This window comes from Gadus macrocephalus, chromosome 14, assembly GCF_031168955.1.
Source record: "Gadus macrocephalus chromosome 14, ASM3116895v1".
NCBI lineage: Eukaryota > Metazoa > Chordata > Actinopteri > Gadiformes > Gadidae > Gadus > Gadus macrocephalus.
In genome coordinates, this window is record NC_082395.1 from 3,854,806 (window position 1) to 3,869,805 (window position 15,000).

General features: G+C 47.5%; 2 protein-coding genes across 6 annotated transcripts in view; one reads left to right on the top strand and one right to left on the bottom strand.

Moving 5' to 3' along the window:
- Positions 1 to 10,086, top strand: part of lpin1a (lipin 1a) — a 27,282-nt gene extending 17,196 nt beyond the window's left edge. For 3 of the 4 annotated variants that reach the window (XM_060071803.1, XM_060071804.1, XM_060071806.1), the window contains exons 11-23: positions 393 to 486; positions 1,567 to 1,760; positions 1,880 to 1,973; positions 2,188 to 2,257; positions 3,285 to 3,377; positions 3,929 to 3,972; positions 4,159 to 4,297; positions 4,702 to 4,850; positions 5,062 to 5,148; positions 5,519 to 5,671; positions 6,106 to 6,220; positions 6,620 to 6,723; positions 7,037 to 10,086. In XM_060071803.1, the coding sequence (XP_059927786.1) occupies positions 393 to 486; positions 1,567 to 1,760; positions 1,880 to 1,973; positions 2,188 to 2,257; positions 3,285 to 3,377; positions 3,929 to 3,972; positions 4,159 to 4,297; positions 4,702 to 4,850; positions 5,062 to 5,148; positions 5,519 to 5,671; positions 6,106 to 6,220; positions 6,620 to 6,723; positions 7,037 to 7,220 (1,520 nt within the window). In that variant the 3' untranslated portion in view covers positions 7,221 to 10,086. The remainder of the gene's footprint in view (positions 1 to 392; positions 487 to 1,566; positions 1,761 to 1,879; positions 1,974 to 2,187; positions 2,258 to 3,284; positions 3,378 to 3,928; positions 3,973 to 4,158; positions 4,298 to 4,701; positions 4,851 to 5,061; positions 5,149 to 5,518; positions 5,672 to 6,105; positions 6,221 to 6,619; positions 6,724 to 7,036) is intronic. The other variant, XM_060071805.1, reaches the window with a different exon arrangement.
- Positions 10,087 to 10,227: 141 nt separating this feature from the next.
- LOC132472268 (A-kinase anchor protein 13-like) overlaps positions 10,228 to 15,000 on the bottom strand; it is a 9,863-nt gene continuing 5,090 nt past the window's right edge. For both annotated transcript variants that reach the window (XM_060071808.1, XM_060071807.1), the window contains exons 7-10: positions 14,256 to 14,531; positions 13,278 to 13,442; positions 12,425 to 12,770; positions 10,228 to 12,229 (exon numbers count right to left, since the gene is read on the bottom strand). In XM_060071808.1, the coding sequence (XP_059927791.1) occupies positions 12,177 to 12,229; positions 12,425 to 12,770; positions 13,278 to 13,442; positions 14,256 to 14,531 (840 nt within the window). In that variant the 3' untranslated portion in view covers positions 10,228 to 12,176. The remainder of the gene's footprint in view (positions 12,230 to 12,424; positions 12,771 to 13,277; positions 13,443 to 14,255; positions 14,532 to 15,000) is intronic.

A 15,000-nucleotide genomic window follows, 5' to 3' on the forward strand; every position in this document is an offset into this window, starting at 1 on the left:
GAGAGTTGTCATTCAACATAACATTGGCTTGAAAATAGTTTGCATTGAATATTTGCTAATTAGACATTAACTGACATTTATTAGAAGCTGGCAGTATAGTATTGATGACTTTTTTTGGGGGACTTTCTAAATATGAGCAGACATGTAGCAGAGAAGTATGTAGCAGAGAAACCTATTGCCTACATAATGAGTGAGCCACCGCTGAAATCGATACTACTTAAGTTGATCGTAAACCTTCAATCAATACTGCAACATTATCAGTCAATTGAATCACAGTTTGGTCTGCCGCTCTTCCTGTTCGTACTTAAAGTCAAAGAGACGTGATTACACTTCACTTATTGCTAAATTACAATCCATATTAACGTGTATCCAACCTCTTCCTATGTGTCCAGAGAAGCGAAGCCAGCACCTGGGTTCTGACGGGATGTACCTGGATGACATCACGGAGCTGGAGCCAGAGGTCGCCGCCCTGTACTTCCCTAAAAGGTAAAGCGAGAAACAATCGCGAGCATGCCCACACGCACCCCTGTACACACACACACACACACACACACACACACACACACACACACACACACACACACACACACGTGACATCCACACCCTCTGCCGTGCACACATGTCCATATTTGCATACATATGCATCTCCCATGACATATGTACATACTGCATGTCTCACATACCTACATCGTATCACAACACATCTCTCACGTCTCCGGTCGCGTTACCATAACCGGAGTCCCAGGCTGGTCATGCCGTCGGGGCAGAATTAGTCGCAACGGTACAAGGTGTCACATGACCTCGGGTCCCCGCAGGGAAATCAGTCGTGGGTCTCCGACCGTCTCGGTCAGCATGTTCTCCTGTGCGCTGGTGTGTTTAGGGGACGCATTTGGGAGGGAGTTATCTGTGTATGCATTGTGCGAGAGTTCTGTGTGTTGCTGTGCGAGAGTTCTGTGTGTGTTGTCGTGTGATTTTCTATGTGTGTTGCTGTGAGTTTTGTGTGAGTGTTCCGTGTGTGTTGCCGTGTGAGAGTTCCGTGTGTGTTGTCGTGTTCAATCAAGGGCAGCCGTGGTTGTTATGGCAACACGGTCTGTCCCGGCGCAGTCAGGTCCTTCAGCGCTGGGGAGGAATGTGAATAGTATGTGTGTGATGTGTAGTGTGTAACTAAAGTGAAAACAGTAAATACTCCCCGTGAATGTCTGCTGTAAATATTTCCTGTACCATGTTGAGTAAATAGTCACATGTCCCCATTTGACTACACACACACACACACACACACACACACACACACACACACACACACACACACACACACACACACACACACACACACACACACACACATAAAGAACAGCAAACATTAATCACTGGGCAGAGCTAAATGTTTAAGTCTCCAAAAGGTACCATGATCGATCCCGAGAACTAATGAAACGCTTTCAAAATGTCTTCTAACTCTGTGTGTTTTTGTGTGTGTGCATGTGCCTGTGCATGTGTGTGTGCATTTGTGTGTGTTTCTGTGTGTGTGTGTGTGTGTGTGTGTGTGTGTGCGTGCGTGCTCCCTCCCAGCGACAGCGTGTGTGGTTCCGCCCCCAGGAGCTCAGAGATGATGCGCCCGCGGAGCACCGACCAATCACCTCAGTCCCTGGGCAGCAGTGAGATGGACAGCGGCATCGACAGCCTATCAGAACACACCGGGGACCTGCCCCACGTCGCCATCTCCCTGTGTGGAGGGCTCACTACCAACAGAGAGATCACCAACGGTAACATACCATCACCTTCACTCTATATATATATATATATATATATATATATATATGTATGCTTTTTTTAAATATAAAATACCAGAATAAAACATTGTTATCACTTAACCCCCCCATAGATCAATTCCTAGAGAAGGCCATTTCTTACCAGCAGTTCTCCCTCAACCCCTCCCTCATCGATGACCCCAACCTGGTCGTCAAGCTAGGAACAAAGTACGTACCTCTCCATCTTACTTGGTCCTGAAAGGAAGGAAAAAAGGAAAAGACAGAGAATAAATTTTACAGTGAAAGGGAGGGGGGGGATTTGTTTTTTATTAAGTTGGAAATTCATTTGAAACTGTTGGAAACCGACTATTTACCCGTTTAAATAGTCAATTTGAGCGTGCCTGAAACATTTGACACCAGCGCTCTCTGGCGTTTATTTTAGGTACTACAACTGGAACACGGCCGCGCCTCTGATGCTGGCCATGCAGGTGTACCAGAAACCCCTCCCGCAGGTGAGCGCACGCAATTACACATGGCTACTGTCATTGCATCGGAGAATTATTGATTACATCGATTGTTTGTTCATTGAAGGAATTTAATGAATGGAGCTTATATAGCTGTGTGATAATAGTGTCAATACAACTAAACACAACATATCCAACGCACATCAATCATGTGATTGATTGATTGATTATTGTTGCAGATTAGATAAAGTGTGTGAAACTAATTAACTTACATTCAAATAACACCTTCCCTCCGTCTCTACCTCCCTTTTTCACATCTATTTTAATTTATATTTCAATTCTGTTTGCTTATGTATCCGTCCCCCTCTGTCTGTAATCTTTGTCTATGTTTGTGTGTGTGTGTTTGTGTGTGCGTGTGCGTGTGCGTGTGTGCATGTCTGTGTGTATGTGTATGTGTATGTGTGTGTGTGTGTGTGTGTGTGTGTGTGTGTGTGTGTGTGTGTGTGTGTGTGGTATCTGAAGTGCTGGTGTCTGAGCTATGTGTTATCTGCGTTCGGTCTGTTTTCCTACTGCTTCCCCGCTCTGTTCGCCTCCGGCCCTGCTCAGCCTGTATGCACCGTGCAGTACGAGGAAGTATGTACTGTACAGTATACTATACTGTATGCACTGTACATACATACTGTATGTACTGTGCAGTATATACTGTACAATCTGTACTGTATGTATTCCCCAGGCCATCTATAATATACTATATGTATTCAGTCTGTATATACTGTATGTATTGTTTATGCAGTACATACTCTATTTACTGTATATATTCACACTCTGAATATACCGTCTGTATTCAGTATATACTGTCCTATATGTACTGTATGTACTCCCAGTCCATATGTTCTGTACCCTTCATGTTACCCTCCCCCCCCCCCCCCCCCCCGGAGCTGTCCCTCTCCCCCTGCCCTCTTCCATCGTCTCGCCGGGACGTCCCACTCGCACCGCCTCACCTGATTTGGGTTGTTTTGATTATTTTGGTTCCTTCGCCACGTTATGATTTACGATTGGGAGAGGTTCTCCGCAGGCGTCGGTGGAGAACCTGATGAAGGAGAGGATGCCCAAGAAGGGGGGCCGCTGGTGGTTCTCCTGGAGGGGCCGCAACTCAGAGTCCAACCCGGTAGGTCCAGGTTCAGGACCCGGCCCACCCAGCTTTATCAGAATCAGAATCAGAATCACTTTATTGATCCCCGGGGGGACATTGTTGTTCCATTGTTGTTCCAGGTGCTCCATACAATATAAATATAAATATAAATACCCTACAAGCTAACCCTACAAGCATAGAAGATAAGATAAGATTATAAATAAATAAATAAATAAATAAATATTATTTATTTTAAATAAATAAATAAATAAATAAAATAAGAGTAAGAAGTGGACATCTCTTAGCGGGTTATATTTACAATTCAATATTTACATTGCAAATAACAATGTATAGTACCAGAACATTTACTACATACTACTACTGCTGGAGATGATGATATCATACCTAGGTAGTAATCGTTAGTGACAATAGTTGAGCGCTGCTTGCATGTCTTTTTATTATATCTATTTGAACATGTCTATAATGCTAGTTCTAATAGTATGTAGATAATAATGTCTAAAACATATAAACATGTATGTGGTAGTGTACCATGTGATAACGGGTTTCGTTTGACCTTTGACCTTCAGGAGTCAGAGCCTGGGGCGGGGGACGTGCCAGAAGGCATGGACAGGTGACTGCTTTACAACCGCCTTCAAATTGCTTTCTGTTTGCTTCCCAACTGCTTTCCAACTGGTTCATTTCTGTTTTTATTTGTGTTTTTACACAAATTGTATTTTCCAACCCTTCGCTCTCCCACTCACGCACCAATCAGAGTGTCCTATTCAACCGTCGGTCCTCTGTGATTGTTTTTTTTTAGAATGAAGGAGGAGTCTTCCTCCAGTGATGATGATCACTCTCCAGCCAATCCCAGCCTGGGATCCGGTCAGCCCGAGCCCCTGGCCGCCTCCGGCAACGTGTGCTACAAGAAGACCCTGAGACTCACCTCGGAACAGCTGGTACGCAGACAAACATCCACAACACCACTGTAGTCTGGATGGACCTGTCATATTTATGGGACTTTTCACTTCTGTATTTGTCTTGTATTTCTTAAGCTGTTGTTTCTTCTGTTATTTTACACGTTCATGTTTTATTTGACATGTTATGCATTATTCATCTACTTAGATTCTAGTACTTTCTTTCACTTATGGTCCACGCCCTACAGTTTAGGGTTTACATGTGCAGTTTGTGACGCCCATTTTAAAAGGTGCTATTATACTTGTGTGCGTGCGTGCGTGCGTGCGTGCATGCGCGCGTGTGTGTGTGTGCGTGTGTGTGTGTGTGTGTGCGTGTGTGTGTGTGTGTGCGTGTGTGTGTGTGTGCGTGTGTGTGTGCGTGTGTGTGTGTGTGTGTGTGTGTGCAGGCCAGCCTGCAGCTGAAGGAGGGGCCAAACGACGTGGTGTTCAGCGTCACCACCCAATACCAGGGTACCTGCCGTTGCCATGGCACAATCTACCTGTGGCGGTGGAACGACAAGATAGTCATCTCTGACATAGACGGAACCATCACCAGGTGAGGAGACCAGAGACTGTGCGTGTGTGTGTGTGTGTGTGTGTGTGTGTGTGTGTGTGTGTGTGTGTGTGTGTGTGTGTGTGTGTGTGTGTGTGTGTGTGTGTGTGTGTGTTTACGTGGAAGGGCAGTTGTAAATTCCTTTGGAGGTTTGACGTTATCACTGTGTGTTTGCGTGTGTGCGTGTTTGTGTGTGTGTGTGTGTGGGTTGAAGGTCCGACACCCTGGGTCACATTCTGCCCACCCTGGGGAAGGACTGGACTCACCAGGACATCGCCCGGCTCTACCACAACGTCAGCCTGTAAGACCCCCCCCCCCCCCTGACCACAAGGGATGGGCTTCACCTGTATCACACTAACAGATGGTTCAGTCTGTTTATTACACCACCCAAATGGTGTAGTTTGTTTATTACACCAATTAAATGTTGAAGTTCATTAATTACACCCACCAAACAATGCATTTAGCTTCTTACGCAGTTAGCCAACACAATACTTGCATGCATACATGCTTCCTGGCCGTTTCAATATTTTATGACAGCGTTCTCCGACGGGCTATATCTGATTCCAGTGAAGCTAGTGAGAGCCGAGGATAGCAGGAAGTACTTACTGCCCCTGACCGCTCCTCCCTCTCCCTCTCTTTCTCCCTGCTCTGGGCCTTCCTCTCTCGTCCAGGAACGGCTACAAGTTCATGTACTGCTCGGCGCGGGCGATCGGCATGGCGGACATGACGCGAGGCTACCTTCACTGGGTGAACGAGAGAGGCACCATGCTGCCCGTCGGCCCCGTCATGCTCAGCCCCAGCAGCCTCTTCTCCGCCCTGCACAGGTACTGCGCACGCACGTGCACACGCACGTTCACACGCACGCACGCGCACGTATGGACTACGCACACACACACACACACATACGCTCACACACACACACACACACACACATGCACATGTACTCTCACACACGCATAGGCACACGCTCACACACGCACGCACATACATGCACGTAAGGATTGCACACACCCAAGCTCACATACCCACATGCACTTGTGGACTACACACATGCGCGCTCACTCACACATGCACCGCACGCTCACACGCGCACACTCGCGCGCGCACACACTCGTATGGTGTACACTCAAGCACACACATGTACACTAACACACGAGCGCGGTCGGTTCGGAAGGTGGTAGCACCAGACACCGAGACGTGATGAAGCACACACAGCTCGACTGCAGCATGCAGCTCACCCGTGTTTGGACGTCATCAGGGAGGTGATTGAGAAGAAGCCGGAGAAGTTTAAGATCGAGTGTCTGTCGGACATCAAGCATCTGTTCCACCCCAGCACGGAACCGTTCTACGCAGCCTTCGGCAACAGAGCTACGGTAAGACGGACACACACACACACACACACACACACACACACACACACACATAAATATATATACACACACACACACACACACACACACATAAATATATATACGCACACACACACACACACACACACACACACACACACACACATAAATATATATACACACACACACACACACACACACACACACACACACACACACACACACACACACACACACACACACACACACACACACACACACACACACAATTTAGGTCAGTCTTGCTGTTTTTTTATATTCATAAAATCATTGTATAATCATTTATTTTCTAATTATATTACCTTGAATTGGGGGGTCTTGTGTGGACCCTGTGTTATCCTGGTGTACTGTGTGTTGACCTTGTGTGTTCTGTGTGCTGATTAGGATGTGTACTCGTACAAAGAGGTGGGCGTACCTCTCAACAGGATCTTCACCGTCAACCCCAAAGGAGAGCTGGTGCAAGAACACGCCAAGACCAACATATCCTCGTGAGTCTCCCACACACACACGCACACACACACACACACTCTCACAAGCACGCACGCACGCACGCACGCACGCACACACACACACACACACACACACACACACACACACACACACACACACACACACACACACACACACACACACACACACACACACACACACACACACACACACACACACACACACAGGCCTGCAAACACAGCCACGGACAGATAATACAAATGTAGACATATGTTTCATCTTATACATATATTATATCGAATGTGTGTGTGTGTGTGTGTGCCTGTGTGCGTGTGTGTGCATTCCATGCAGATACGGGCGTCTGTGCGAGGTGGTGGACCACGTCTTCCCGCTCTTCAGCGAGGGTCAGGGGTCAGAGCCCCCCGACCCCGAGACCTTCAGCCCCTTCACCTACTGGAGGGAGGAGCAGCCCGAGCTGGCCGACGAGGGGGAAGACTCGCAAACCCTGGAGACCGGTCCAGGAGACCCCGAATAGACCTTCCAACCGTCTACCACCAGGGGGTTCAAAGGCCAGCTACTGCTTAGAAACAAGATGGCGGCCAGGTGAACCCGGCCTATACAGCACAAAGATGCACCACACCCGGTTAAAAAAGGATGATTGATTAACGAGGCAGCTCCATGGAACGATGCTCATGTAAGAGGTCCGGCACTAGCCGTGGGACATTTACTGTATGCACTGATCAATCCTATGCACTCAGAGCCAATACATGCTACCGGAAGGCTAGTGAAATTAGCTACCTTGTAGGGTAGTCACAGTAGCTACCTCTAGGCTACCTGCAGGCTAGTGACAGTAGCTATGTGTAGCCTGATGACTAGCTACCTGCAGGCTACTGACAGTAGCTATGTGTAGCCTGATGACTAGCTACCTGCAGGCTACTGACAGTAGCTATGTGTAGCCTGATGACTAGCTACCTGTAGGCTACTGACAGTAGCTATGTGTAGCCTGATGACTAGCTACCTGTAGGCTACTGACAGTAGCTATGTGTAGCCTGATGACTAGCTACCTGCAGGCTACTGACAGTAGCTATGTGTAGCCTGATGACTAGCTACCTGCAGGCTACTGACAGTAGCTATGTGTAGCCTGATGACTAGCTACCTGCAGGCTACTGACAGTAGCTATGTGTAGCCTGATGACTAGCTACCTGCAGGCTACTGACAGTAGCTATGTGTAGCCTGATGACTAGCTACCTGTAGGCTACTGACAGTAGCTATGTGTAGCCTGATGACTAGCTACCTGTAGGCTACTGACAGTAGCTATGTGTAGCCTGATGACTAGCTACCTGTAGGCTACTGACAGTAGCTATGTGTAGCCTGATGACTAGCTACCTGTAGGCTACTGACAGTAGCTATGTGTAGCCTGATGACTAGCTACCTGCAGGCTACTGACAGTAGCTATGTGTAGCCTGATGACTAGCTACCTGTAGGCTACTGACAGTAGCTATGTGTAGCCTGATGACTAGCTACCTGTAGGCTACTGACAGTAGCTATGTGTAGCCTGATGACTAGCTACCTGTAGGCTACTGACAGTAGCTATGTGTAGCCTGATGACTAGCTACCTGTAGGCTACTGACAGTAGCTATGTGTAGCCTGATGACTAGCTACCCGTAGGCTAAGGGCAGGGTTACAGCACCAAGGAATTCAGGTGGGTGTTCAACATGATTCATTCAATCGTAATATTATAATGATGATCCTTATTACAAAACTAAGGAGTTAAGGTCTGAAATTGATAGAAATGCATTCAACAAAAGGAACATGTACAAATATACAAAATGTAGGATTTTAGAAGTTACTTATAAAAGCATCGGTAAACAACTACCAATGTCTTAACATACCTCTATATATATATCTATATATATATATATAGATATATATATTGTGTATAAAAAAACTGACAATACTAACTGTATCAACATAATATTTCTACTTAAGGGAGAGGAAGAATGTCATTTTATTCTCTGAACGTAGTCAAATTATAAATGCAGTGTAGTCTGAATACTGTACTATAATATACTATAATAAACAGTTCAATATAAGGAAGAGAAAGAGTCAACATACTCAAGATTGACTGACCATTCTACTGTGAAATGTGTTCCGACACATTCTCCACCATTTCTGGGTCTTTATTGATGCCCAACAATGCAAACCAAGTTGCAGTTTATCACCATTATAGCTCAGATCAACCACTAGGCAGTGCAGTAGGCTGTGTCAGTGACCCCTATTGGGAGAGGCTGTATAGTGTTGAGATATAACACAATAATTTGTTTAAGGTTCTAATCAGCACTGACATGCAATCTTGTCTTGGTCGATACTGTTTAAACTTTACATCGGTGCGGCTGATATTGATTTATTGTTGTAGATGTTTATTTTTGTGTATTTGTCTTCAAATCACTATTTATTTAATAAATCAAGTAGTAGAGACTGTTATTTCATGAAAGATTGTAACTTGTGAATTTTACAATTGTAATTAATTTGAGGAAGCGGGAAAACCACTAATGAAATGTGACTACGGTTGATGTCTGAAGTTGTTTCCACCGTCTGTCATTTATATGTAAAACCAGAAGGTGCTTATCAAATGCAAAGGCAGCCATGCTCTGAATACATCAATAACCTCAATATTATTAGATATATCCTCTCAATATGTTTCACCTTCGGGCAACTTCCAGTATTCTCACCACGTGAGGACCAGCAATCGCCACCCACACGTATACTACACTGCCAAAGGGGTTTGTTGAGCACTTCTAAACGTTATTTTTGCCTAGAGTCAGAAATGTCTGACGATGGTCTGTTGCCGTTGAGCATAGCATGCCGTTGACTTCTGTTGAGCGCAATCTGTGTTGTTGCTATTCTCGCCCACCAGAGGGCATCGTCCAGACACAGCGCTTCCTCCGACTGTTTCGTCTCCTGTTATTGTGATAATATGAGATTGAAAGATCAATCTTCAAGATTAATCTGAAATGATTCATAAAATAAGCAGATTGAATATTAAGAACCAGAGGTCTTATGCTATGATGTTTAACTGTGTTCTTCATCAGGGTATATCTGATCTCATCAGAACTTAGCAAATCAAGTGCACGTGATTAATCAAGGGACATTTAATGTGACTTTGTTCTTTCTGTGAAAGATGGCTTGAATACTTTTTAACATGTGTTTTCTCTGTTTCAACAAATGGATATGAATTGCTGGAGGCCTTGTCGTGACTCGTGTGGTGTATGTACAGCCTCAAGAAATGCAATTTATTAATGATCATGTAGGAAAATAATCCTTTCCATTGAACAAATCTACTAAATTGAATTGTTTATTAACAAATAATAATTGTACGATTAAAAATTGTTGTATTTTGACTGTGTACTGTCCTTGGCTTCCTGCATTAGATTGGCCAACATCTCTTGTGTAATTGTTTTCTCCTAACACTTTCCTTTTTAAATAAAGGACCCCACTCTATTCCAGTACCTTAGATCCAGTGACCACAACAGACCAACTGCTGTAACTGTACATAATACATCTTTATTTTAACAGAAACACAAGTCTGGAATTTCCCCTGAAGGACGACAATCAATCATAAATAACTCAATATTACAAAATGTGGCAGTACAATCAAATAAAATATCTTCATACATTTGATTTTGTGTCTTTGTACACAAATCATATTTACATGTTTTGCCATTTATTATATAATTTAAAACAAATAAACGGTAGCCTATAGTACAAGCATATCTTTATCTTGTGAAGCCGAGGTATCAAATCTATTCCTTCTCATTCAACTCTGGCCGTGTGATTGATAAAAGCATTGAATTGTCACTCCCTCCCTCTCCTACCCCATGTGACCCAATGTCACTCGCCCCTCAAAAAACCAACACAAGGACGCTGTCATCAACGAGCAGGGAGATGCATCTATCATATATATATATATATATATATATTTTTTTTTTTTTTTCTAAATCTTTCCCGTCCAGCAGGTCAGTGGTCTGGGACACGGATTGTACTGCCGATCATAACCTTAATATTGTTAAAAAATAATTATATGAATAATATCATTAATAAAGGGAATTATACCATAGTCCTTGTGTTTTGATCTCCCAATGCCTTTCCCCTTAATCTCTATCAGTGGTCCTATGCCTGCTTCTGGGTCCGACCATCCTCCCTCCATCCATCAGGGCTGGAGCCATGGTCCCCGCCAGGCCCACCGCTACGTCACTTATAACATCCTCACATGAGAGCATGGCGAATACGACAGGTGAAGACCTGTGAAGGACTACGATCAGTTAACGGTCAACTACAATGTGTCAGTATCTATTAATCTAGAACTCTGAGACAACACAGTGTGGATCAATGTGTCAAGAACAGGTCTATTTTGTTATTTTCATACTGATTTAACTAGCTCCCGTCAGGATCAGGCCTCTCTAGTGATTTTAATGAGTTGAAACAAACGATCTTGCTTCCAACGTCACAGGAAGAGCGCATCAGTGAGCCCCAGTAGACACCAGTGCAGCTCCAGATCTGAGATGGCTAAATCCTAAACAGCCCAAAACAGGGTGAACAGAAACTCGATCGCAAAGAGGAAACTATCCACATGAAATGTCTCGAAGCAGAGAGAAACGTTGAACGGCGCCTCCTGGTGCTTGAGGGTGAAGCTTGCGTGGGAAAAAGGCAGATCATGTTTTGTTTTGAGGACATCTTCGACAACGCCCTCATACCTGGGGTCAGATGAGGTTATGATCTCAAGGGCGCTGGTGCACCTTCCTCAAAAAAATGTTTTTCTTCTGCTGGTCAAAAGATGGCTGGGATGAACGGTTCAGTTCTTTGTCCACGTCACACGTGTCGCGTGCGTCGGGATTGTCCTCTGGGCTCAGATGTACCTCTTACATACCGTTCTAGTGTCCCGGACGGAGCGGTCCCGGAACACAACCAGAGCCCGTTCGGTGTGGGAGTGTCTAATGCATAAGTGACGTGGACCTTCGGGGGTCTCCATTCACTGTACCTGTAGGGTTAACGGGTCTTGGGTACATCGGTGACGTACAAGGCTGTTGCCTTGGTGCTGGGTTGGACTGGGAGTTAATGACGTAGGGATTAGCCAACAAAGGGGGCTAGCCAATCCTAGTTTAGCAGGCCTGTGCGTTGACTGTGTTAGGATTAAGTGGACCTGTGGTACCAGTCAGGCACTCTTTGGGACTGTCAGGCCTTCGGGGTTGGCCAGACTGGAGTTGAGCCATACAGGAGGCTAGCCAGACCAGAGGGTGGCAAGACTGGAGGCTAACCTGACTTGAGGCTAGCCATACTGAAGGCTAGAATGACTGGAGGCTAACCAGACTGAGACTAGCCGGACAGGAGGCTAACAAAACTGGAGGCTAGCCAGACTGGAGGTTAGCCAGACTGGGTGCGGTTGTCCTGATGATTAGTTAGCCAGTCACGGACGCCTTGCGATGTGCTCCTCTCAACAGAAGTAAATCTCGCCTTCCAGCTGAGCCTCATTGAGGTTCTGGGACTCTGGGGGCAGAGAGTAGAGAGCATCAGAATAATTGAATTGTAATCCAATCTGATCCAATCTTTATGTATGCACTGCTCTTAAATCATTGGACATCAGTGACATCAGACACACGACATTAACAAGCAGGTGCGGCCATGAATGATGGATCCTCTACAGACGCGTGCCCTGCACATCCTCGTCCCCCGACTCCTCACCTGTCCCCTGCGGTGCGCCCACTTTCCCCTTCTTCTTCTTCTTCTCCTTCTCCTTCTCCTTCTCCTTCTTCTCCTTCTCCTTCTCCTTGTCCTTGTCCTTGTCCTTGTTCTTGGCGAGCTGCAGGAGGCGGCCGGCGACCGGCCCGTCCCCGGAGGAGAAGGGGTTCAGGTTGCGTCCCTTGGGCTTACTGGGGGCCAGCGGCGGCGGCAGCTGGGCCGGGGCCTGTGGCCGCACCAGGGACTCCCCCCGGGGCCAGGGCTGGGGGACCCCCTGCTCTGAGGAACCAGAGCCCCCCGGTGGCTGGGGCAGGTAGTCCTCCGAGGTGCCGGAGGGGTCGCTCGTCCTCTGGGGAGGGGGGAGCAGGGGGGAGAGAGGGGGGACTTTGAGGGGCCATTATGACTAGAGCTTCTGGCTTTTCTCTCCGCAGATCAAATTGATTTTGAGAGAAAAAAATCCTTCATTGAGACATGGATGGGTTCCATTCTTTAGAAACTAATTCCTTCATTTCCCCCAGGGATGAAATATAAGTATCGATCTATTTTTTCTTACCAATCTATCTGTCTGTCTGTCTGTCTGCCTGCCTGCCTCTCTCTCTCTCCCCCCCTCTCCCCCCCCTCTCCCCCCCTCTCTCTCTCTCTCTCTCTCTCTCTCTCTCTCTCTCTCTCTCTCTCTCTCTCTCTCTCTCTCTCTCTCTCTCTCTCTCTCTCTCTCTCTCTCTCTCTCTCTCTCTCTCTCTCTCTCTCTCTCTCTCTCTCTACCCCTTTATCTATCTATCAACCCATCTATCGATATAACTTCTATCCTTCCTTCCCGCTAGCGTCCACCCGTCCCTCTGGGGCCTGGAGGGGGTACCTGGGCCAGCCGGTCGAGGTCCCGCTGCACCCCCTCCCGGTCCCGGTCCAGCTTCCTCTGGGCGTCTCTGAGTCGCTCCAGGTCCCTCTGGTACTGCTCCTTCTTCAGCTGGAACTCCTGGTTCTCCTCCTCCAGATCCTGCCGCAGCTGGTTCGCCTCCTCCTCCTGGAGCCACACAACGGTTTATGAGGAGAGCCCAGCGGCTAATGCATGCTAACGCTACACCAGCTAACATTAACTGCTCCATTACGTTAGCTAGCAAAATCCTCACCTTGCATTAGGCAACACTAACAACATCCCAAATTAAAAGAAATTATAAACTTAGAACTTGTATAAGTTAATATAATGGAAATGATATTACGGAAATGGCCGTAAAACCCCTCTAACGCTACATGAACGATCATAGGCCACCTCAGGCTAGCTACATGCCTACACTAGCTGCATCCTAGCAGTACATTAACCAATTCCAGAAACATGCTTACAATAGCTAAATGCTAAGGCCACATTAACAACCGGAGCTACATGCTAACCCTAGGTACATGCTAACGCCACATCAACTACAGGAGCTACATGCTAACCCTAGCTACACGCTAACAACACATTAACAACATGAGCTACATGCTAACCCTAGCTACACGCTAACACCACATTAAAAACCAGAACCACATGCTAACCCTAGCTACATGCTAACACCACATTAACAACAGGGGCCACATGCTAACCCTAGCTACATGCTACCACCACATTAACAACAGGAGCTACATGCTTACACTAGCTAAATTAACAGCGGGAGCTACACGCTAACCCTAGCTACATGCTAACACCACATTAACAACAGGAGCTACATGCTAACCCTATCTACATGCTAACACCGCATTAACAACAGGAGCCACATGCTAACCCTAGCTACATTACCACCACATTAACAACAGGAGCTACATGCTAACCCTAGCCACACACAGGCGGGGGCAGGGGTACCTGGACGCGCAGAACGACCTCCCTGTCGGTGAGCTGCTGCTCGCGGACGTCCCACTCCCTCTCCCGCTGCCGCCGCTCCTCCACGTGGGCCGCCTGCTCCTTGTGCAGCGACGCCAGCTCCTGCCGCCTCCTCTCCACGCTGCGCTGCTTCTCCTGCTCGATGAGCGAGCTGGGCCGCGAGGAGGGCCGCGAGGAGGCGAAGGAGAAGGAGGAGGAGCGCTCGCCCAGCGTCTGCCTCTGGTCCTCCAGGAGGCTGTCCTGCTGCACCACCACGGCCTGGGGGGGGGACCAGGGGGGTTAGACAGGGGGACCAGGGGGGTTAGACAGGGGGACCAGGGGGGGGTTAGACAGGGGGACCAGGGGGGTTAGACAGGGGGACCAGGGGGGGGTTAGACAGGGGGACCAGGGGGGTTAGACAGGGGGACCAGGGGGGTTAGACAGGAACCAGGGGGTTTAGACAGGGGGACCAGGGGGGTTAGACAGGGGGACCAGGGGGGTTAGACAGGGGCACCAAGGGGGGTGAGACAGGGGCACCAGGGGGGTTAGACAGGGGGACCAGGGGGGTTAGACAGGGGGACCAGGGGGGTTAGACAGGGGCACCAGGGGGGTTAGACAGGAACCAGGGGGTTTAGACAGGGGGACCAGGGGGGTTAGACAGGGGGACCAGGGGGGTTAGACAGGGGGACCAGGGGGGGTGAGACAGGGGGACCAGGGGGGTTAGACAGGGGGACCAGGGGGGGTGAGA